This window comes from Fusarium redolens (assembly GCF_020744475.1).
Source record: "Fusarium redolens strain MPI-CAGE-AT-0023 chromosome Unknown BKA55scaffold_19, whole genome shotgun sequence".
NCBI classification, from domain to species: Eukaryota; Fungi; Ascomycota; class Sordariomycetes; order Hypocreales; family Nectriaceae; genus Fusarium; species Fusarium redolens.
Window position 1 is genome coordinate 425806 of NW_025763682.1, and position 23398 is coordinate 449203.

The window sequence follows — 23398 nt, forward strand, 5'->3', positions numbered from 1 at the left end:
ATCCTTTCTGGCTTAGGCTGTTCATCCCACGCCGGCAGCAATCATCTTATCAATCTGATTACTACGGACACTCTGACATCTTTTGAGGCTAGCTCGGCATCTATGGAGAACTAACGACCATGGATATCTTTTCGGCTAAACTTAAGTATGTGAAGCGCCCTCCGTCTACTGCCTTTCACTCCAACCAACCCTCAACATCCTGGCCTCCAGTACTGTCTTTATCTCATCCATTAAGTATAATTCTTATCAACCTTCAAACTCATGGCGCAACCACAGACCCCGGAGAGCTTTGTAAATAAAGAGAAGCTCGTACCACCTCACGTCTCTGTCAAGGAAGAGCACGTTCTGTCTGAGTCGCAGACTTCCCAACCTTGTACGAAACCGGAAAATGACGGTCGTCAGCCAGTACCACTGACTTGGAAGCTTGCCTCCATCGTCCTCGTCACTGCAATTGGCTTTGGGTCGCAATGGAGCTCTGGTGTGACCTCGGCCATGAAAAGCACCATCAAGAAAGAGCTGCATATCAACAATACCCAATTCTCCCTCTTGGAAGCTAGTGAGGATTTCATGGTTACTGCTTTGATGCTTGTTAGTGGTATTGTAACTGATAGGATTGGTGGAGCCGGTACGTCTAATATGAAGCATGGAAGGACTTGACGCTGATCAGACACAAGGCGCCATGTTGTATGGCAATCTCATCTATTCCATCGGATCCATCTTGGTAGCTGGGGCAGCCCAGACTCGATCATACAAGTTCATGATGGCTGGCAGGGTGGTGCGAGCTCTTGGGGACATTGCCACCCAAGTTGCCCAGTATAAGGTTTTCTCGTCTTGGTTTGCACCTGGAAATGGGTTTGCCTCAACGTTAGGCTTTGAATTAGGGATTGGTAAGATTGGGGCCTTTGCCGGTAAGTCTTCAGCGAACATCATCTCCAAGAAGCTAGGCTTTGCCTGGGTTTTCTGGATTGCGGTATTTATGAACATTTTCACCAACGTCATGACCGGTGTCTTCTATTTCTTCACCAAGGTTGCCAACCGCCGCTATCACGGTATTAATGATCCAGCCACTGGCGAGAAGCTCACTGAAAAGACTCGCAAGTTTGAATACCGCAAGGTACTGGAACTGCCGTGGACATTCTGGGCTGTTATGGGCTTCTCTTTGTTTGAAACAAGCGCTGCTATTGTATTCCTACAGAATGCTACAGAACTTGCTGAACAAAGATTTGGCACCGATTCTATTGCAGCGGGATGGTACAGTTCTGTTTTACAATACTCAGGTATGTTGTCTTGTCAACATACTGTCGCATCGGATTAGCTCTGACGATTTTTTTCAGGTTTCTTTGTCGTTCCCTTGCTGGGAGTATTCCTCGATCTCTATGGAAGCCGCATTTCCGTCTGTCAGTAGCTAATCAAGTCGTACATAAAAAGGAAGTTGCTAACTCTACACAGTGGTCTTTTGTGGTATTGGCATGTTTATCTCGATGCTTCTGGTGTGCTTCTCAGGAGCTGTCAAAGGAACAGCCGCATCATTCGGCGTCTTCGCATTCGCATATTGCTTCGGTCCTACCACGATTATCGATAGCACACGTACATCAATGTGGGACAGTACTGTCTTTGGCTCCGCTTATGCCATCAAGATCACAATGAACAATGCGTAAGAGCAACACCCATTATATCTTTCGCCATCCATATTACTAACACTTACTCTAGAATGAACATCATTGTCCGAATTATCACTGGAAAGATTCAGGACGCTGATAACAACTCCTACGATAAGGTGACAATCGTCTATGTTATCCTTGCCGGACTTTCCGTCCTCGTATCGCTACTGCTCGCGTTTGGAGCGTGGATATCCGTGGACCTAGGACACCTCCAATGGTCACGAAAGAAGAGAATTGCTCGGGGAGACTTACTCAACGAAAGGAAGGCCATCTTTACCAAGGAGAACGGTGAAAAGAACAGGCGGGTGTCTCTGGCTTGCTTCGCTGCCTTGATTTTCTTGATTATGGGTAGCTGGTGTGGATACTTCTGGGGGGTTGCCACTGGAAACAATGATTAAGCTGGCTGTAATTGGGACTTTTGGACTGGCCAGCGTCTCGAGTATTAATAGTTGGGGGCGAGGGTTATCTGAAGAGGGCTTGTAGACTATCGATAATCTGAACTCCAAGATGAAAACAAACAGAGAAATACAAGTTGTAGAAAATTGACGGATTATCGGACTGTCGTTACCAAATACACCACTTACCCACTATTTTGACCTCATCAAAAGACTTGCAAAAACGTTATTGCATAGCCGATGTGTAGCCAGCAATTTGAGCGGTCGAGCCACGAGTGTCAGTGCTAATGTCGGCGTTGAGTCCGTTAAAGCGGCCTACAATACCAGCCTGCAGCATCTGAGTGCATGTCAGCGGAGCCCAATAATCATTGAGGCGTCTCGATTGCCGAGACTAACAAGACTGAACTAGAACACAGTATAGAACTCATCTATATCGGAATACAATTCGCCCCAAGTCTATGTAATGTAATTCTAGCAGCCGCCAAAGTCCTCACAGTGGACATCTATTCTAATGTTTCTTTTCATCTGCCATTTACTTGCCGAATCTTGCACGGCATCCATGAGCGACTTGGGCCCACAAGACGCGATGAGCACCCTGTGATGACTTCCGGATGCTCCAACACCGTTGCTAATTATGCCATGTATATCCAGCTTCTCAAACACAATATTAGATGTCAGCTCATCGCAGGTTGTTTGATGAGTCAACCCGCATAAATCGCTCATCTCAGATAAAGTCTCATAGTCAAATGTATCTGCTCCTAGAAGAACTTCACTTTCTGCGCCGCATGGCGATGGTTGTAAGTTGGTGGCTATTGGAACTGAGTCACATGCTGACCGTTCGCCTGTCACGTAGACCTTCAGGCTGATGGGATACCTCGACTCCGCAATATTACATAAATGGCGGCGAAACCAGCTTAGCTGTTCTAAAAGTTACCAGCTATTAGAGAAGCTTTCTGTGTAGTCGGGACTTGATTCAAACATACCTATACGCCTCACCGCCCATACAAACTCGATAGACTGGAGTGCAGCCTTCTCGCTCTGCATCATGATACGGTTCATGACTCCAAAGGTAAAGGCAGCTCCACTTCCACCGGCAATAAGAATCAGCTTATCGTAGTTGCTCATGTCTGGTAGTGACCCATATGGCCCATCTATCGATGCCGATAGAGTAGTCCTGGGATTTCGGCTTGCAAATGTGCCAACAGCTTTGGTGAATCCTTCATGCGATTTCATCACTAGCTCTAGACCAAAGGAGTCATTGCAGACGACAGTAAACGGATGGGTCTCATAGAATCGAAGTCTAGGAATCCATAAAAAGCAGTGTGATCCAGGTAAGGCGGCTTCCATACCAGGCTTCTTAAGTACTACTCGTGTTCCTCCAACTGGAAGAGGATAGAAAATTGCGGAGTTGTTGATGAGGTTGCATAATAGCCTGCTAAATCTTACGAGTCGGTCTAATGTCCACATGCTGAATATGATGAGCATCACCGTTGGAATCTTTTTCGCCCAGTTTGGTCTATGCAGCGCTGTTAAGAGAACAACCGCCACGAAGCCAATAATATGGCTAGCATAGAACAGCTCGTAGTGCTTATGTCTAAACACTCCCATTAGTAGGATAAGCATGGCAACACCCGCCCCCATGCCTTCGATATCTTCCCTCTTCAACAATCGCACTAAGCGACCTTGACGTCCAAAGTGTATCGTGTAGACAAGGGCGTGAAGAGCGAGGAGGAATACAGTTGTATAACCGACAATGCGATGTAAAACATTCAACTGGCTGTGCGAAACCGCTGCCAGAGGGCCTAAAGGTGTATTCTTGAGGCCAAAAAAGACACATAGGGCCATGTTGCCAGCGCACATCCTGACATATGTCAATTACGCATCGAACACCATGAGGGAATGATACATCCTACCATCCAAATCTAGAGGCCCAATGATTTAAGAGTTGAGGCATCGCAAGCATGTTTGAGCAGAAAGCGATGTTGCCAACAAGATAGATGCTGATCATCACGATGAAACCCATGGAAGGTCGCCCAAACCACGACGCTGGTAGACGGCTCTGCAGAATCCTATGAAGAGTATGAGTATACTGCTAACCAAACTTTCAGACAATTTCACTTACTGAAAGACCAAGAGAAAGGCCTCACGCCCGTAAGTCGGTAACGATGCGGAGGTTTTCAAATGTGGAGATCTGATGCAAATGCTGCGCAGCCAACGAATGGCGACAACGAAAAGCATGAGACCACAAAGAAAAGCAGCATACTTGATCAGTGCCTCTTCATTCTTCAGCTGCTTGGTACTTGGTGGTTTAAGTCCCTCCATTTTCGCCAAGGGACGGTGGTATGATGGAGGGAGAATGACAGATGGCGATAAAACATCCCGTCCTGATTGATAAGATTGAGTCAAATTTTGATTGATAAGTTTAACCAGGCTTTCGGTCAAGCGGCATTTCTCGTGCCTTGTGAGGCCCACCGCGTGATCCCAGTCACGCTGCGTAGTGGTCGAGCTACGAATTTTTCCGATCCAGCTGTAAGCTCTGATTGGTCAAGGTTTTGGCGGAGAGGGTGTCATGAGTGTTCTTAATTTTAGCACGCGTTAGATCCATTAGCTTGAGTGTTATCAATCTCATTCGGTTTTCCATCGGCTGCGCTCCCAAGAAAGCTAGACTGGGTGTCTCGGCTTCAAGCCCTGATAGGTTGTCATGGTCATTATGGGGCACGGCAGGGATTATCAGCATGTTCAACTGTTCACTGTGAAAAAACAGTATGTTTATTAACCCCTGCTCTAGAAACACTCGAACTTGAACTTTACCCCTCTGTCCTTCAGTGGAGAGGGCCCTAGGGTTCACTCCCCTGGATAACTAACTAGCTGGGATGTTTGCAGGATTGGATTTTTCACAGCAAGATGGCTGAGAGTGAATCAAAGCAGGTACAATGTTACATTCAAACCACCAGTGGTCACAGGATCCACAAGATCAGATAAGATGTCATGTCAGGGTAGATTGATAATTGGCTCGACTGGGGTGAGGTCAGCGAACACGCGTACTGTACTAACCGGTGAACAGACCCGAACACTGCGCGTGGCAAGACAATCCACTGCAAAGTTTGCTTAATGAGACTCAACCGTTTCTATGTACGAGCCTTAACCCAATGCACGACACACGAGACTGCACCATGGAAAGCTGTCTCTGCAGCGCAATCCATACCCTGGCAAAGGACTACAACGAGGCCCAAGCCAAAGACCTAATCCCTGCACTAAACCGCCACCTGAGAGATCTGCGACAATTTCTAGCGCAGGCTAAATCGCTCAGTCGCCAAGTGCAGTATCAAATCACACCGCGATACCAACGAACCGACAAAGCCCTCTTTGTAGACTCGGTTGACCTCGCCCCTGTCAATCGGGTATGCTCAAGATTCGACAAAGATGAAGATGGTTTCTGGGCGGGCTCGGATGATCAGGTTCATCTTGAACTGCGTCGGCGACTTGCCTGCGTTGTAATATTTCTTCGTTCTAAATTGGATGCTCAGGTGCTGGCGTCTCCTCAAGTGGCTAAAGTATTCCCTGGAGTGCAAAATTTAACCGATATGAGAAACCCTGGCAGGAAGTATGTTCAAATATCACAGAGACTTGGCGATATAGGAGCAATCTTTTGGCTTCCACTCAACATCCCACCTTCGACGTACGGATCCATGTCCTCAGACTGGCAATAGTCGAGAGTGCTAACGCTATGTAGTTATGAAAGATATCTCAGCATTGATGACCAAGAAGTATTCAGCCATTTACTATCACTCAATCCAACATTTCAGAATTACAACGATCTTGTACAACGCCTGGTAATCAATCAACTTTGCGGTCAGTAATCTCATATGTAGTAACAACGATGCGGTACTGATTGTACCTGCAGACCCTTCTTTGTCAATACCATATCACAATCTGTTTGGCGATTTTACTTCATTTATTCCTGCTAGAGACCAGTTATTCCTTGCAATGTACGCACTTGGCGGCATCAACATACCGGCTATCTTGCTGAAGAGTGTTCGCTTGCCACAACGACGTTGGAACGCCGACGGCGAGGTAGAACAAACCAGTGCTGCTCAGTTTGGCCTACCCGTTAATCTTGTTGATCTTTTATGCGACGAAGCAAAACTCTCTGAGACCATAGCAGGGCCGTGGGTTGCCGATCGAGTCCGGGAAGACAATACCATGGCTTGGTCCTTGAGCCCCGAACTCATGTCGAGTTTCGCGGAAGTCTTACCCGCACCAACGATAGAAGAGCTCGAAACTACAGCTTTGAAGCTTATCTGCTTTGTTTGCCCACTGTGCTACGAGGGTAACACGGACTGGTAGGATCTGTCCCCGCACGTTGTATATCACCACTGATACGGGTTTCTCGGGTCACCGTCGTTGAAACAAGAAGTGTGGGCAATACTTGAAAGGCTTCTAAAAACATGCAAGATATCAGCTTCCCTCAGGACCCACGTTATCGAGACCGTTCTGTATTTTGGCGAGAGAGACTCGGTTGCCATCCGCCATGCTGCCGTCAAGCAGGCCAAACTCCTGTTGCGAAAGCCAATGCCTTACTATCTCCATGCCTCGGCTGTGCTCTTTCGCAGCATACTCCATCGAGTTGATGGAGAACTTGCCAAGTCGGAAGCACATATACGCGACTTTCTGTGGCGTGGGCCGCGCCCAAGTACCCGTCGGGACCATGCACTTGAGGGTCGTATTCATATTTCCCAGATGGAAAACAAGATCAAGTGCTACGACAATGATGTGCCTTCATTTGCCTATAAGTGGGAGGCGGAGCAGCCGTTATCAACTCTGGACATGGAAGTAACTTTTCGGCTCCAGAGCACAGCCGCGCGATACTTCCAGTCCATCGGTGATTTTGATGCAGCTAGAGGTTCCCTAGAGCAGTTTCTATCACTGGGACTAATCAGGCCTATACCTGCGAATTCACGTCGAGTCTTGCTTGGTAGATTAGCTGATGTGTACTGCGAGAAGGGGGAGTACCTCAAAGCGATTGAGATACTCGAACCGGAACTTGAGCGTATTAACACATGTGACCGCATGCGTCGTGGATTTCGAAGACTTGTTCTGGCACTGGTAGAGGCCAATATCGGGCTGAGAAGGTTAGACACAGCAGAGTCAACACTCCAGGAGTTATTGGGTGATCTGCCTCCTTGCCCAGACGATATTCACGACCAACAGCTACACATGAGGATACTACTGGCGTCAGCACGGATAGCCCATCTTAGGCTAGAGCCAGGTGAAGCCATGCTGCGCTGGACATTCGCGCTTGAACAAGTTAGTCACATGCATCCTCTCGGTTCAAGTGGTGGGTTTATAGCCGCCGTGTGCCACTTGTCCTTGGCTCACGCACAGCTCTCGATCGGGGAGAAGGACGGTGCTCGTCTCTCATGGACAACAGGGCTGAAAATCTTAGCAAGCGAGAAATGCGAATTCTGGATTCCTGTTGTGCCTACGGCTTGGGTTCAGAGGGTAGCCGGAGATATATACCATTCGCAAGGCTGGCCCTTTCGCATGATGCTACCGGGAGGAAAGCCGGATATCACGCAGCATTATTTTCAAGGTAGTAATCATAGCATTTAAAATCGGCTCTGGTTCAGATTACCTTTCAGGTGTGTTGGAAAACAGCGGTGAGGGGATGCTAAGTCAAAAGGTGAATTGAATCGGGATGGTTTCAGTTCTATTGGTGCTTGGAGGAGGGATTATTGACATGTTGCGAAGCAGCCCACTGCGTATGAAATCGGCATATTGCATCTTGGTATACGAGATTGACTCTCTATAGGATGATTTACAAGCCACAAGCATAAGCTCAAGAGCTAATTTGAACTTCACGGCCTATCAGTACCTGCGACAGTGATGAGCCCAGTTTACCGCAATTAAGCATGGTAGAAATTTCTTCCAAGTTTAGGCTTTTATATATTGAGATATGCTTTTGGTAACTTGACTAGATCTAGCAAAGTAACTCCAACGTCTTGGTGCATTGTAAATATCCCAAGCCAAGCACTGCAAGTCATAGAACTCGGCGGGTAGAGAGCGGGATGTGTTTTGGCCAGACCAACACTCGCTGACAGCAGATTCCAGCACATAGTTAAAGTCTCTGGCGAGTGGCCATCGTTTCGCGGCAACGTGGAATGAGTAGATGAGGAGATAAAGCTTCTCTGGTACGGCCGTACCGATCGCCTGAGAGTATATAATGTAGAAACGAGCCGCAACAATAACACATGACAAGATATGGGGGTTCATTGTTTCGAGTGTTTTATCGCTTGCACCTCGTATAACTTCGACCATCTCATCGCAGGTCGCCAAGCAACGTTCACAAGCTGAAGGCCAAAGTGGGTTTGATCCAGATGCGCCAGTGATCGGCAATATGGGCCGCTGGTGTAATGAGATGACAGCGCTGTGTATAGTGCACAGTATGAGGATGCTGTTTGGATGTTGGCCTTGAGTTGGGCTGGCGCTGTTGTTAAGCAGAAACGGATCCGAATAGAGGGGTGAACTGTAAGCAAGTATCCCTTCAAACTCGGCCTTCCAAGATATCAAACGCCGATAAATCATATCACAGTTTGCTCTTCTGCCGTCGAGATCTGTGGAAGACTCCGGGCTGTACGATTCTTGTAAGAATTGATGAAGCTGCCACAGCCTCTCAGTTGCCAAGCTGGCGAAAAGAGAAAATGAAGATGATGTTACTGAGCTGCCAAAGAGGTAGGTATCCATCATTAATTCAGGGTTGTCCCAGATCTCGTCGTCGCAAGGTACGGCGGCTCCGGGCTTGGGGCGGTATACAGATAAATTCCATGCAACACCAAGAGTAGACACGGAGTTCAACGCCTCCATCATCCAGAAAGCGCGAACTTTTTCTTCTCGTTCCACGGCTGTCAAAGGAAATGAGAGCATTCGTAGTGGTATTGCAGAAGCGACGCCAAAATTACTGCCATGAAAATCGACCAAATCTCGTAGGCCAAGCTGCATGCTTATTCTGTCTCGTTCAGCAACGAAGGAAATGAAAAACGGGATAAGACTTTGTATTACCTGATGCAAATTCCCATTATGTTGTAAAACTCTGTCATGCGACCCGAGCCAAAAATTGGAATTGTCAGGATAAGGAGTGGCTGAAGAGATGAAAGAGACAGGTTATGAATGGAGTTGGTTATGATCCCGTCGGTGAACATCGAAAGTCGGTCTTTTTCCACGGAGATGTCCGGCTCGGGACCTGTTGGCTGCGTTGTAAGGATGACAGCACGGATGGCCTTGAGAACAACCGGAACGGGTTCCCTTTGGCCATGAGCATGCTGTTGACAGATTTCCGAGACCGAGGGTTGGCGCAAGATAGGGAACCAAGAGTGATACTCATCGAACCAGATAGCACAGTAACATGTAATATCGTGCTCAGGAAGGGGACCCAGTTGGTAAGACGCGGCGCCATGCACTTACGGGCAGCCCTAGCCCGCCTCGGCTTAGGAACTGTAAACAGTGTTTAGAGTACTTGCCCTTGCGATATGAGAAGGAATCATTTAAACAAGATCAAGAACACCAGCCAAGCAACCACACTGGTCTCTGATCTGACAAATGAAACCTCGTCTCAAAGTTTTGCCTATCTGTTGATCCCGACTTTTAAGATGAGCCCTGTCACTTCACACCACGAGTATCCGCCCTTTCCAGACGGTGTCGGCACGGCGCCGTTGGTGTCTATCTCCCTTGCCAAGCTTAAAAAGGGAGACAAGGATGAGTTTGCCCATCTTTTTCAAGCTTCAAGGGAGCTTGGCTTCTTCTACATAGACATGGTGAGATCTAGCCTGGGCGAAAGGATCATCCAGCAAGCTGAAAGTCTTCAACTTTTGCAAAAACAATCCTTTCAATTGCCGAAGGAAGAAAAAGAGGTCTTCAATGCCAGGTTGAAGACTTATTTCTCTTATAGAGCCATGGAGACCACGTTCCCAGACGCCGATGGTGGACTCAAGCGGAACGAGAGTTACAATGTTTGTTCTTACTTGCCTCTGTTCCTATATGGGAAACCTTTTGACGTTAGATGCTAAGAACTTTTGGAAATACAGATCCGCAAGGACGATTTTGCTTAAGATAGCCAAGGGTTTCCTGTCCATCCGTTGATCTGGAAGCACGGGTCCAACTCCTGTAGTATACGCGTGACTATCGCCGTGCTACTGATACCATATTGGAGTGCCTGAAAGAAAGCCTTGGGCTCCCCGTTGGTACGCTAAAGAATCTGCATCGGTTTAACCGGCGCTCGGGGGATCATATTCGCTTCACCCAAGCTGCCACTATTCCATATAACGAAAAGAGGGCCAAGGGCGGGGAGCATATGGACTTTGGAACACTTACGGTCCTGTTCAATTGGCTGGGAGGACTGCACATCCGCATGCCTACAGATGGACGATGGCTTTATATGAAGCCAGTGCCCGGATCAGCCATCGTGAACCTGGGCGATCCTATGGTCATTTTCACCGCGGGCATCTTGCGATCCAATATTTATCGGGTTGTTCCTCCCCCGAACGCAGTCTGAATTGGTCCGACAAAGGTTGGTGTTTTTCTGTCGTCCCGAGGATGATGTGATCGTCAAAGCGTTTGAAAGGCGGTCTGATAGACGCTCAACCCGTACTAGATGCGGGTAAATGTCTTCCCGAGATACCTAGCCACGAGTTCATCACAAGACGGACAATGGGTGACCTCAAAGGAGTGTACATATGTGAAGGTGGCCTGGAACAGCTGGAAGAGTACACCATATAAGAGTTGGATGGTAACATGTTTTCATGTCAACGGTAGACAAAGTCTTGAGAATGGGCTGAATTTTCACGATATAATAAGCGCAATCGCTGTGTCCAAGCTTTCGTGTGAACCTTGTATATTGATTGGAACTTTTGCAAACACCCAGCAACCCGACTGATTTGACTTCTCTCAGAAGTAACATGACTCACCCAGATGACTGATCGCCCAACGGAAAGGAAGCTGACAGGCTTCTTACAAAGCATAAGAACTTTAATCTGATCACAGTGATAGGCAAGCTTACTGCAATGCAATTAGAAAACTCAAAATTGTGTGAGCATGAGAGCATTGAGATGGAGTAATGGAGAGCTTTAGTTTTAGCTTCTAGCTTGCCGTTTATATTGTGAAAACCATCTCTACCATTATGTATATGTTACCGTACTGAAGATCTTTTATAGATATGCAGCAAGGGTGAGATTTACGCTGAAGTCAATGTACCGCCTTTAAATGCACGGAACGATCGATACCGCTGACGACTGAGGGTAGCACGATCACACCTAGCCTTTTGCTCCTGGCCACATACAGTTTTGAATCATCACAAAGCGGGCATGCACCCGATGAGGAGTCGATGCTTTGACTCACTACATCATATGGCGCGGTTCATTGTTCGTCCTGACTGAAATTTGGTGACTCATCAATACGGATCAAATTTAAGTCGTAGATAAAAGAACTTAACCGTCATGAGGAGTTCAAGACGGGGCATTCTACCCTACTCTTCAGAAGATGACCAGGTCTGCCTCCAAGACCCGCCAATGGAGAAGTCCGCCACCCCAGCTCCAAATCCATGGTGCTTTGCCGGTTATCAACGCATTCAATCAACTGAAGACGTAATTCTTCCGCGGAGAAAGGAATTGAGCTGGTACAAGCAATATACATACAGTATCATAGTGACTCGATGTATACCACGGGCCGTTACTTGATAGTGTGGGTGTATCTCGGGCCGTCTACCAGCAAAGGGCCCGAGCGAATACCAGCTCAGATATTTGCCGCGTGGCTCTACATGGCCCGAAGCCAGGCGATGATATCTGGGGCCCCGCGATTAGATCTTGGTAAAGGATTCAGTCATTTGTGACAGGCAGACTCGAACTTTTGTTGAATGCAGCATCAGCTCCGGGACCCCATTCTTCTTCTACTTTCACCATCGTCTTTATCCTTTGCCTACCTTGCAACAAATATCACCACGACAGTCAGAATGGAGAAGCACGGCCAAGATAGTACAATGCTGAAGGATTCTACGGACTAACCCCAAACCGACTTTGACATCGGTAATGGGGAACAGCAAATTATAAATGAACGGCCCCAAATGCCTGGCCTACAACGTCGACTTCGAAGCCGGCACTTACAAATGATTGCATCGGTTCGTAACATGTAGCCAAGTCATAGGAACGGGACCCTCTTACCAACATTTCTTAGGTGGCACCATTGGCACTGGTCTCTTCATTGGAAGTGGATCAGAAATATCCTATGGCGGTCCTGTCGGAGCCATGCTCGCCTTTGTGTTTGTTGGCACGATAGTCTGTTACGTGATGACATCGCTGGGAGAGATCGCAACCTATCTTCCTATTCCTGGAAGATTTGCCCCGTACGCCGCAAGGCTCATAGATCCCAGCCTAGGATTCGCCTTGGGCTGGATCTATTAGTTCTCTTGGGTAACGACATTTGCGCTAGAGTTAACAGCCACCGGCCTGATCATACAATATTGGGAGAACTCTATCCCAATCGCTATTTTCATTGCTGTTTTCTGGGTACTGATAGTTGCACTTAACCTGCTCCGGGTTACCTTCTACGGTGAGATCGAGTTTTGGCTATCAAGCGTTAAGGTACTGACAATCATCGGCTTCATGATCTTTGCCATTTGCATTAATGCTGGAGTTGGTGCTGAGGGATACTTTGGTTTCCGCTACTGGGTGAAACCTGGGCCATTTAATGAATACTTGATCAAAGACAACCCTGCACTTGCCAGATTCGTCGGGTTGTGGGCCGTCATGATCAAAGCTGGGTTCGCTTATGGAGGAACGGAGCTTATTGGTATGGCCGTCGGTGAGGCAGAGAATCCACGAAAAGCCATCCCCTCTGCGATCCGGAAAGTGTTTTATCGCATAGCATTCTTCTTCGTCTTCACCGTAGTATTTATCGGTATCATTGTTCCTCCCAACGACCATCGTCTCACTGCAAGCGCTGAGGGTGGTGCGAGCGGCACCAACGCCAACGCGTCACCTTTGGTCCTTGCAGCCAAGCGAGCTGGCGTCAAGGTCTTACCATCACTCATCAACTCGGTCTTCCTTACTGTGGTTCTCTCGGCTGCCAATTCCAACGTTTACACTGCTAGCAGGACTTTGATTGGCTAGGAACAGGAGGGCTTCGCCCTTCGCATCTTTACCAAGACCACGAAATCGGGAGTTCGTACTGGAGTTTGCTGTTCACGTCCCTTTTTGGTCTCTTGGGCTTTTTGAATGTGTCAAATACTGGAAGTACCGTTTTCGAATGGTTAATGCAGATGGTTGGTCTGGCTGGCTTCGTCACCTGGGCATCACTCAATGCTTGCCACCTAGCCTTTATGAACACATTGAAAGCTCGGGAAATCAGCCATGATACCTTACCATACAAGGCTTTCTGGCAGCCATAGTTTTCCTACTATGGCATATTTTTTAACGTCCTCATTATGTTTACTCAAGGATTTACTGCTTTTATTCCGCACTTAAAGGTTGTCGATTTCTTTATTAACTACCTCAGTCTCATTCTTCTCGTTCTGCTTTGGATTGGTCACAGGCTTATCTTTCGGCCTACATCTTTCAGGCCTGGTGAAGCTGATATTGACACTGGTCGAGTTGATGATCAAGATCGTTGATACTGGGTTCGAGCGTTTTGTTAGTCTCCGGGTACATCAGCAAGTAAAGACATCAGGTTGGCCTGAGGTTATGTAGACCAAGACATGACACTGTACATATATAATTATATATCTATATAGACCTAATGTTACCTTCAGAAAGGATATTCCATGTAATAGAAGGCCTATTTACAAACTGGCATAATATGTTAAAAAATGAGGAATAGCTTTTCATGTGTATCTTCACGTGCTGGTAAAGGAAGGCTTAAGTCTATATGCCCTGTTTAGCCTGGTTATAACAAACAAACAGGAACGAAGGACTTTCCGAAGCCGGGAGCGGACTTTCCTAGCCACAGGCCAATGCAAATACAGGACTTAGGGGCGGAGTTGACAGCACGGCGTATTTCACCACAGTTAAGCTTGTGGCCTGTCTGCAGGCCAATGCGGACACTGGATTTAAGGACGGGGTTAACGGTCAGGCGATATCACTACGCATTCAGCTAAGTGACTGATAAACACAATTTAAATATGGCGCTTGCCAACAAGAATCATACTCATAAACACTGTTAAATGTTATTCTTATATATCCGTGTTGCACTCAAAGGACAGGATTATAGAGAAAGAGAGAGGACGATGACTGACATTTTCAATATCCCAAACTCCGCCAATAGCGTTTCGGTATCCATCATCGACAGCACAACGATGATCAAAGGAGTTCCGCCACAAGCATTCATGAAACCTCAGTATCCTGGCCACGATTCCCTCATACTACCTTCATACTCATTCCTCATCCACAATAAACGGCTGGATCGCACGATAATCTATGATCTCGCCGTGAGAAAGGATTGGGAAACCTCGTCACCACCAGCTCTCCAGCAACAGCTAAAGCTCGCCAACATTTCTGTCCAAAAGGACATTCGAGATATACTCGAAGAAGGAGGTGTAAATCTTGAATCTGTCGAGGCAGTGGTTTAGAGTCATTAGCAGTTTTGACCACATTAGAAATCCTAGCCGGTTTGAGAAAAACACCAAGCTCATCGTCGGTCCTGGCTTCAAGCAAAATCTCCTCCCATGCTACCCTACCATCAGGAACTCTACGATCAACGAAAAGGACCTCATGGGACGCGATTTGTACGAACTTGAATTCTCTGATACTGGACCTAAAGTCGGCCGCTTCCCTGCATTTGACTATTTCGGCGACGGGTGCTTCTACTCTCTTGATACTCCGGGGCATGCCGTTGGGCACATCTCTGGCTTCGCCAGGGTGTCTTCCAATCCGGATAGCTTCATTCTGATGGGAGGGGATACTTGCCACCATGGTGGATAGCTTCGCCCCAGCCCCCAGCTGCCACTGCCCGATTGTATCGTGCCCAACCCTTTATTGCTGGGCCGCACACCTGCGCCGCCCTGCCCAGGAGCGATATTCGAGGCGCTCCTCGCTGATAAAGGCAGAGACAAGCCTTTCTACTGCCCTGCGGGTCCTATTCACCATGACCAGGAGGAGACTAGACGAACGATTGTGAAGTTTCAGGAAGCGGGTGGGAGGGATGATATCTTTGTGGTGCTTGCTCATGATGAAGTACTCTTGGATGTCGTCGATTTCTTCCCAAACACCGCTAATGACTTTTTGAACAAAGGATGGGTACAGAAGAGCCGCTGGTTATTCCTTCGAGACTTGGCACGTCCAGCTGGTTACGCAGGGGGATCATCATTCCGCAGAGGTAAAGGTCGTGCTGATGAGATGGGTTGTGTATTATGTAGGCAGTTGATTTAGTGTTTTCTAGTATAGTTGAAATGCAGATGGTACCTTAAAGCAAACTTGAGACATGGCGTTTTATGCAAATATTGTGTGTAATATCTCTACTATATCCACGGCCAGCTAGCCCGTAGACTCACAGCAATACATCCGCCATGCCAAATGGAAAGATTTGGGATGAAAGGCATGCAATGATTCTTGTGAGAAACAATCGCTAAACTAGTCAAAACGATTCATCTGATTTAGCACTATCTATTGATGAAGATGGCCAAACTCGCGCCACCAGCGAAATGAATTGCTGTCATGTCTAATGATTTAATGAAAGTAATTTCCAGCTGTTTTCTTCGCTTTGGTCCACGCACTATCCAAAACCGCCACCACGTCGTCCGGCAGGGGTCCTAGCTCCAAGTACCTCAGATTTTCTTCTAGCTGTTTTATACTACTTGCGCCAATTATGATAGCATCGCCATGATCTTTGCTTAATTTGGAATGGTGCATCATCCAGCGTAGCGCACATTCTGCTTCTGTGATACTGTGCTGTCCAACTGCGTGCCTGATCTCATCGAGCGCAGAGAACATGGCCTCGTTCCAGTAACGGCTTCGGTATATCTGACCTTGACTGGTATTTGGGTCAAATCGGGACCCTTGCTCGACATCAGAGAGACCAACTCGATATCTTGAAGTCAGGTAGCCTCCAGCCAGGGGGTTAAAGGCATGAAAAGACATTTCATAGTGTCTGAGGCAGGGGAAAAGCTCAGGTTCAACACCACGGTGAATGGCGTTGTACAGACCCTGATAAACCATAGGCCGGATCCAGTTGTTCCTGATGCAGATCTCTTGAATCATTGCAACCTCCCAAGCCATGAAGTTGCTGATTCCGAGGTGGTTGAAGTATCCCTCATGATGCAGCTCGTTGAGTGCACGGAGTGTAACCTCGAACGGTGTATTACGATCCGGGCCATGCAGGTAATACAGATGCACCTTGTTGGTCTTAAGAGCTTTCAAAGATTTCAGGAGATTGGCTCTCAGGTCGTCTGGTTGGTAAGTCAGGCCAGGGGTTCCAAATGGGTAAGCCTTGGTTGCCATAACAAGTTTCCGTCCTTGCCAATTCGTGCCGCCAAGATATTCCTCAGAGGAACCATTTCCGTAGTAGCGAGCCGTATCAATTTGGTTATGGCCGTGGTTTTGGAACACATTGAGAAATGCTGCAACGTCCTATGGGTCATGAATGCGTGTTTGTTCAACTCCTGTATGCGTCAGTATGAGTTAACGTGTCTGGGACTGTAGAAAACTTGCCTGCCTTGCCAATTGTCATGGCACCAAGAATAATCGGCAGTTTCGTCTTCTCCATAGTATTGGCTTTTATCACTTAATCCCAAGGTGATGCTAAAGGTGTTATCTGCGACTGTATTCCAGAGGATGTGTTGCGTTGGACTGAGTTGGCCCATTTAAACTCAGAGTAACCTGGAACACCAGTCCATCTGCAACATAGTATTTACGCTTGATTTATCTCCGTAAACCCGAAATACTGCATGACCAGGCATACTACGGAGTAAGAATGTCCACAACCTGAACTGCCGATGTGCTAGTGCCCTAGGTGGGGAACTGGCTCTGTACACAGGGGCCAAGCTGGCTTGCACAGTCCCCGCTTCCTGAAAAGCGCTGAAATGCACGGTTACGGTGCTGGCCTAAGCATCACCAACCTGCACATCAATAAGGTTTTCGGCGTTAAGGCTCACAAAATGCATAAACATGCCCTTAACTCCCCGAGTATGCTTTAACGCCGCCCATAGCCTTGATCGGGAGTGATATTAGAAGGGAAAAAAGGGGATAACTAGGTTGAAAGCTTGTCCCAGCATATAAGGCTGTTAAAAGTAGCTCTGCATCAGATTATCTACACCCTCAGCTTCACACCGTTCTTAAATTGAAATATTTCTATACGAGATTATCACTCACGCTTCTCATCATGTCGACAGTTTCTTCTAGAGTTGCTATTGTCACCGGCGGCACATCCGGCATCGGAAAAGAGACAGCAGTCCTCCTTGCCAGTGAAGGATGGAGAGTCGTCGTGTCTGGAAGGAATGAGAATGCAGGTAAACAGGTGAGTTCGCAAGAGTGTCATCATTCATCAAACTTCTAGTTGCTGAAGATCATGCTAGGTTGTTGAGGACATCAAGGCTTCTGGGGGAGAAGCGACTTTCGTCAAATGTGACGTCTCCGTTGAAGACAGCATCCGCAAGCTTGTGGATGAGACCGTCAGGATCTACGGCAAGCTAGATGGTTGCGTCAACAATGCTGGCATCGCCACTGATGTCGCGCCATTTGTCGACTTGAAAGCCGAAGAATTTGAGAAGATGATCCGCACCAACATAATGGGTGTTTTCTGGTGCATGAAATATCAAGTGAGTTCAGCCTTGCCACCAGTACTAGCGTTTTATACTGAGGATACGTGTCTCAGCTCAAGCAAATGCTCCCGCAAAAGTCCGGCAGCATCGTCAACCTTGCATCCATGGCAGGATTGAACGGCGTTCGAGCAAGCGCCAGCTATTCCGCAACCAAGCATGCGGTGAGTCTCTTCTTGGATAGTTTCTTGACGACTACTTCTAACTTATTGCTTTTCCTTATGCAGGTGGTTGGACTTACCAAGAGCGTTGCTATAGATTACGCCACCGAGGGGGTAAGGATCAACGCCATTGCCCCAGGAGCGATCAAAACAGATCTTATCCAAAATGCTATCGATTCAGGTTCCTATAGCGAGGAGAGTCTTGCTGCAATGTTTCCCATGAAACGCATGGGTGAGCCTATCGACATTGCAAAGGGTATCAGCTTTCTGCTGAACAATGACTATGCAACTGGCACGATTCTGAATGTTGATGGAGGGTTGTATGCGCAGTGAGCAGGCGAATTGTTGATTGGTCGGTGTATAGCCAGATAGAATTTCGTATCAAATACAGAGGAAGTCTTTGAGAGCATGTTTGAACATTTGTTAAGGTGATGGCCTAAACGTATTAAGAAACCAGTACTGGCAAAAGACTCCCAGCCTCATTAAGAAGAAATATGTCAGTATACTAAGCATACTAAATATGTAGCTCAGGCACGATCAATGCACACAAGGCGCCAAGGGAGGGCGCAGGTGTTACTGGCATGGCTGGAAGCGTCCAAATAAGCTCCAACTACTAACGTAAGACGGTGCAACATTACTCGTCTCTAAGTGGGGCGAGGACGGAGTTGGAGAGATTAGGCAGTCTTATCCTAACTCCCCGGAGGTAGTGAGGCTTTTCAGATGAGCCGCGCGGTCCCAACATAGCATTACCTAAATTAAATCTGCAAACCGGTTTCAGTATTGGTTTGTGGCAACAAGCTATAGTGTATGACTACGCTTTGCTGATGAAAATTTCATCAGAATACCGGTCAAATTCTTAATGATGCGCTAGGCAGACAATGATCATGGAAACCGTTCTGGTAATCGGGGCCACTGGCAACATTGGCGTATCTGCTGTCCGGGCTGCCCTCAACACTGGCCGAAATGTCATTGCCGTAGTACGAAACAAAGCCAGCACCAACAAGTTGATTCGAACCGTCGGAACATCCAAGGGCATAACATTCGCAGAGGCCGATGTCACGTCCCCAGACAGTGTCCAAGGCGTTGTTCAACGCGTGCTGGAAGGACAACTGCCATCCTTCCACCATGTCTACTCGTCAGGTACGTGAATTTAGAGTCGAGGTCATGGGCCAATGTTAACAACGTGACAGTCGGAACTTTCGACCTTACTCCCCGCATCACAGACCTAAGTACAGAAGCGTTTCGAAGGGCCATGAATGTCAATGTTGACGCCAATTTTTGTGAGTCTGCTATCACATAGCGTACCCTGTAGCTGAACACGTCTTACTTGTTCAAGTCGCCTACCGAGCGACAGTCCCGTACCTGCTTGAGCAGGATTATGAAAAGAGCACATGGACCCTTGTGACAGGAGCCGCAAGTGATAGTGGTGTAAGTTACCGGCCAACTCCAACCGAAGCGATCTATTCCGGCTGACCATCTCATTTCCTGTGGGCTGGTGTTACGGCAATTAGCCAAGGGGCTCTATACTCCCTGGCGACTGTCGTTTGTCGAGAATTGGACCATACAAATGTTCGTTTCAACGAGGTCTGGCTCGCATTCCGAGTTGAGCATGATGAAATAGCAGCAAAGAATGGCAGCATTGGCTCATCTGTCCTGGCTCCGCATTACGAGCAAATTCTGACGCGGCCAGAAATAAGTGCCAGCCGGGTCCGCCTTGCAAAACCCGCGGACATCGCCAATTTTACGTATTCTAAGAAGTTGGGCTGAGGGGGGAAATCATGCTACTACAAAGTTTTTTAAATACATTTGTTATTCTTATTGTCACGACGGGGCGCCAAGCAAGACATACCTGGACGTTTCCCCCTGCAAGCCATTGCGTTCAACTGGAGAGTAAACGTAACCCCAGCTGTATAGATAGCTCAATTCCCAAAGGTGAATGACCATTGACCAGCCCAACAACTGTCCGCCCGTAGCAGTGCCCATCTTGGATAGACCGCCATGGCTGCTACATGGTAAAGTGTTAAAGAGTACCCTTATTTTACACAACTGGCGCTGAGAGAAAGGGGAAGCAAAAATGAGAGGGAGCAAAAAGCAGCAGAGTCTCATGGTAACAAAGGCAAAGAGACTTCTAAGCTTCAGCTTGACAAGAAAGGCATAATTAGCAATCACTGTTTAAGAGAGTTATTGGGAGTAACCTATTACATGTAGAACAAGTATCTGTCTATTCTATGAACGAAAATATCTAGAGTTAAAAGGAAAGCCTACTCATGACCTCGGGGGAGACATGATTTAAATATAGTCTAAATACTCGGTTACCCTTACCGGAGGGATTTCATCTGATATTTATTCTCTCTTGTCAATGACCAGTTTGATGGCTATTCTTAAAGACTCACTATTTACGCAACCCCAGCTCCCATCCACACCATATACAGAAGCAGTAAAAAGACTAGCTTTATTGCCTATCCAGATGTCAGGACAGCCAGAAGAGGCAAGGGGGTTAGCCATGTATACTCTGGAGGAATCCATTCACATGCGTAATATCTGACGGCTCCGCCTTTCGACCTAAGGCTTAATGAGTTGTAGTCAAATCTGGGCAAAGTTGTCGAGATGTCCCTGTGCCTACCCAATGTTGTATTGAGCGTGCTGCAATTGAAATTCCCTGGTGGAGCCTGAAGAAAGGAGCACCCATGCGGCCGTCGTCTATCGACCCAGCCGAGGACTTCTCGACTTTTCCGACGTCCATAATCACAAGATTTCGGCTGTCTAATGCTTTCTCCTCTGTTGTTACCCCCTGTTTTATCTCAATTTTGTTCGAAGCAGGACTGCGGATTAGACGGCTTTTTAGAGATGCTGCCATGGATGATTGCCCTTCATCCATGTGTAAGGTTTGTGCGGGCAGCTTTGGAGACGGTCTAACTCTATGCATCCAACATTGGAAGGCAAGGCATTGAAAGTCACGAGAGTCTGCTCCCTGCCTCGTGGTACAGTACCTTTTGTATCTATAATGCCCCAATATTCCACGTCGCTGCGCCATTGCACCCTGCAATGACGGCAGAAGTTGGCGTAAAGGGGATTCTTAGTTCACTGTGCCACTGCTCACGTTGAAGCAATGTCTGTCATTCCTGAACTATCGCACCGTAAGATAGATTTCAACGTAATGTGCTGCTGGTTTGCGCCAAAACATCACATTATGGCCTGTCCATCAAAGTCGCACGAGTCATTGGCGGGGCTAAACACCGAGAGAAGTGCCCTGGCGAAAGACAACCCTCACTACCCTCTCACCTTTGAAAATTAATTCAACGCAACCGTACCCCGCCCCAAAGGAGAATTTACCTCTCGGTCCGGCGGTTTTAGTCTCTTTGGTATAGTTCCGAGGAGTTCGCTCACATTTAGACTAACACTTTCCAGAGCTCCGATCGTGATGACATGGCGGTGCTAACACTTCTGTGCCTTGGAACAACAAAATGCAATATGGGTCTTCACCGACATATAGATGGAGCATCCAGCAACCGATTGCACATCCGTATGTAAATCACCAGACTTGCATGTATGGTTACACCCATTTCATGGCGTCATGTATGAGATATAGTCCATTCTGAGAGCAATAGCTACTTAATGTCCAGTCTGTGTGAATTTAGCGGCACTGATTGCAGTATCTAATTGAACTAAGCATACATCACCCATAGAGGCTGCGCGAGAAAGCTCCCTCCATTTAGTCAATGATGGGAAGCATTAGATACGACTCGTAAGAAGAGCCCGAGTATATGTAGTGCTTGCCTTGCTTGACAGTTCGCTCGTGGAACTGCACTACATCCGGTGTCGACTGTCGGAAGCAGTCGTTACCCTGTATCTTGATCCTCAATGTCTCACCGGGGCGGAACAGCGTCGATGTGCGGAGGATCTCAATGTCGACTGGGACAACTTCATCCGGTTGAAGAAGCAACCGCCTGGTGTGAGGATGCCAAGGTCTATCAGTGGTGCTGCGGTTGATAACAAGTTCTCGGTGGCTGACACGAAGCCAGCCGAGGCCAAGAGGTCCATCGTCGACCATGGAGAAAGCCACAAACGGTGCAACCTTACCGTCGACACCAATCTTGTCCAGCTGCACAAACAGGTCCATGTCGTCTCCCTTCTCCGTCGAAACGTAGAGCCTGAGCCGCATGCCTCCCGTAAGTTCCGTGTCCTTGGTAAATTCGTGCGTAAAGTGCACACACTTGTCCTGCACAGTGGACTCGTAAGACGCGACTGACGTTTCTTCCGGCTCATTCGGCCCGAGCTGCATCGACCCCGAGTCAAGATAGCACTTTGTGTACTTGGTGCGAGCCAGAGGCCACTCGTTCTCACCTCGAAACATTCCCTGCCACGCCCGGTCCCGGACCTCCATCCTCACCCGAGGAAAGCTATCAACCTCGCTCTCCTCTCCCTTGAGGTACTTCTTGAAGAAGGCATCTTGTCGGGAAACGCTCTCCTCCTCGAAAAAGTAGCGCCACTTCTTGCGGCCGTGGATCTCAAGCCACTTGTCCTTGGAGCTAACCCCTGTCCAGCCGTTGAGGCATCCGCGGGTGTGCATGCCGTGGTCACCCCAGTCAATGACAGCATAGACAGGCGCAGTGATGTTGGAAAGAGTTTCGTACTTGTCCTTGGAGCGGTGGTAGTCGTCGTACAGTGGATGCTCTTCGTGATTCTTGATCCAATCTTCGACATAGTTAGGGCCACAACGGCAAGACCACATGGTAAAGTCCATAAACTTGGTCTCAGGGATACCGCCGTGGTGACTGTAGTCCCGATAGAGGTCTGTGAATCCCTCCCAGGGCATGAAGCAGGCAAGATGCGGGGGCTTGGTCGCTGCGATTCCCCATTGAATGATGGCAAGGTACGAGACTCCGACCATCCCGACCTTGCCGTTGGACCAGGGCTGTGTGCCCAGCCATTCGATCAGATCATGGCCGTCCTTGCTCTCCTGCTTGCTGAAGATCTCCAGGTTACTCTCTGATCCCCAAGATCCGCGGCTATCGCCATTCACAACGATGTAGCCCTTCTTGGTCCAAGTGATAGGGTCGACTCCCTCCCAGGCTGCATACTTTGAGACCCATCCATCAGGGACTCCAGAGCCAGGGAATATGGCGAACGTCTTGGGCCCGTGCTTGCCATATGGACTCATGGTGAGAATGACGGGAAGTTTGCCCTTTGCACCTTCAGGACGGAAAATGTCGGCATATATCTTGATGCCATCACTCATGGGGACAGGTACATCCCAGGTGACTTCCATACCATCCGCAACCTCCTTCTGATTGATTCGGAGGCCAGGATGTTTGCCTTCCTCAGGGTCGAGACCCTTTCTCCAATAGAAAGGATGAACGCCCATCTTGTTGAGATTCTGGATGTCTT

General features: G+C 47.9%; 10 protein-coding genes across 10 annotated transcripts; 7 read left to right on the forward strand and 3 right to left on the reverse strand.

The window, feature by feature from the left end:
• The first annotated feature begins 127 nt into the window (after positions 1 to 127).
• Positions 128 to 2299, forward strand: BKA55DRAFT_624541 (major facilitator superfamily domain-containing protein). The gene is made up of 5 exons (XM_046196824.1): positions 128 to 625; positions 675 to 1277; positions 1335 to 1397; positions 1450 to 1654; positions 1711 to 2299. The coding sequence occupies exons 1-5, from the start codon at positions 262 to 264 to the stop codon at positions 2057 to 2059; spliced, it is 1584 nt and encodes a 527-aa protein (XP_046043903.1). The 5' UTR covers positions 128 to 261; the 3' UTR covers positions 2060 to 2299.
• Positions 2300 to 2491: 192 nt separating this feature from the next.
• BKA55DRAFT_653369 (ferric reductase NAD binding domain-containing protein) lies at positions 2492 to 4464 on the reverse strand. The gene is made up of 4 exons (XM_046197368.1): positions 4179 to 4464; positions 3970 to 4125; positions 3040 to 3917; positions 2492 to 2979 (listed from the first exon to the last, which is right to left on the reverse strand). The coding sequence occupies exons 1-4, from the start codon at positions 4376 to 4378 to the stop codon at positions 2528 to 2530; spliced, it is 1686 nt and encodes a 561-aa protein (XP_046043904.1). The 5' UTR covers positions 4379 to 4464; the 3' UTR covers positions 2492 to 2527.
• A 363-nt stretch (positions 4465 to 4827) lies between these two features.
• On the forward strand, positions 4828 to 7782 carry BKA55DRAFT_710628 (uncharacterized protein). Its single transcript, XM_046200788.1, has 4 exons — positions 4828 to 5735; positions 5790 to 5908; positions 5961 to 6386; positions 6474 to 7782. Exons 1-4 carry the CDS (start codon positions 5206 to 5208, stop codon positions 7667 to 7669), a joined length of 2271 nt encoding a protein of 756 aa, XP_046043905.1. The 5' UTR covers positions 4828 to 5205; the 3' UTR covers positions 7670 to 7782.
• Positions 7783 to 9702: 1920 nt separating this feature from the next.
• Positions 9703 to 10828, forward strand: BKA55DRAFT_598254 (uncharacterized protein; the record flags this gene model as incomplete). The annotated part of the gene is made up of 5 exons (XM_046196208.1): positions 9703 to 10062; positions 10113 to 10141; positions 10172 to 10205; positions 10263 to 10598; positions 10664 to 10828. The coding sequence occupies 5 exons, from the start codon at positions 9703 to 9705 to the stop codon at positions 10826 to 10828; spliced, it is 924 nt and encodes a 307-aa protein (XP_046043906.1).
• Positions 10829 to 12167: 1339 nt separating this feature from the next.
• Positions 12168 to 13212, forward strand: BKA55DRAFT_695669 (amino acid permease/ SLC12A domain-containing protein; the record flags this gene model as incomplete). Its single annotated transcript, XM_046200181.1, has 3 exons — positions 12168 to 12225; positions 12278 to 12378; positions 12505 to 13212. The coding sequence occupies 3 exons, from the start codon at positions 12168 to 12170 to the stop codon at positions 13210 to 13212; spliced, it is 867 nt and encodes a 288-aa protein (XP_046043907.1).
• A 1112-nt stretch (positions 13213 to 14324) lies between these two features.
• BKA55DRAFT_598256 (uncharacterized protein) lies at positions 14325 to 15465 on the forward strand (the record flags this gene model as incomplete). Its single annotated transcript, XM_046196209.1, has 3 exons — positions 14325 to 14631; positions 14669 to 14955; positions 15019 to 15465. The coding sequence occupies 3 exons, from the start codon at positions 14325 to 14327 to the stop codon at positions 15463 to 15465; spliced, it is 1041 nt and encodes a 346-aa protein (XP_046043908.1).
• A 297-nt stretch (positions 15466 to 15762) lies between these two features.
• On the reverse strand, positions 15763 to 16798 carry BKA55DRAFT_598257 (NADP-dependent oxidoreductase domain-containing protein; the record flags this gene model as incomplete). The annotated part of the gene is made up of 2 exons (XM_046196210.1): positions 15763 to 16662; positions 16730 to 16798. The coding sequence occupies 2 exons, from the start codon at positions 16796 to 16798 to the stop codon at positions 15763 to 15765; spliced, it is 969 nt and encodes a 322-aa protein (XP_046043909.1).
• Positions 16799 to 17413: 615 nt separating this feature from the next.
• Positions 17414 to 18343, forward strand: BKA55DRAFT_695672 (short chain dehydrogenase; the record flags this gene model as incomplete). The annotated part of the gene is made up of 4 exons (XM_046200182.1): positions 17414 to 17548; positions 17607 to 17849; positions 17906 to 18013; positions 18077 to 18343. 4 exons carry the CDS (start codon positions 17414 to 17416, stop codon positions 18341 to 18343), a joined length of 753 nt encoding a protein of 250 aa, XP_046043910.1.
• A 551-nt stretch (positions 18344 to 18894) lies between these two features.
• Positions 18895 to 19777, forward strand: BKA55DRAFT_598258 (uncharacterized protein; the record flags this gene model as incomplete). The annotated part of the gene is made up of 4 exons (XM_046196211.1): positions 18895 to 19026; positions 19167 to 19290; positions 19347 to 19436; positions 19527 to 19777. 4 exons carry the CDS (start codon positions 18895 to 18897, stop codon positions 19775 to 19777), a joined length of 597 nt encoding a protein of 198 aa, XP_046043911.1.
• Positions 19778 to 21722: 1945 nt separating this feature from the next.
• Positions 21723 to 23279, reverse strand: BKA55DRAFT_523932 (Alpha/Beta hydrolase protein; the record flags this gene model as incomplete). The annotated part of the gene is made up of 1 exon (XM_046188680.1): positions 21723 to 23279. The coding sequence occupies one exon, from the start codon at positions 23277 to 23279 to the stop codon at positions 21723 to 21725; it is 1557 nt and encodes a 518-aa protein (XP_046043912.1).
• Between the last annotated feature and the right edge of the window lie 119 nt (positions 23280 to 23398).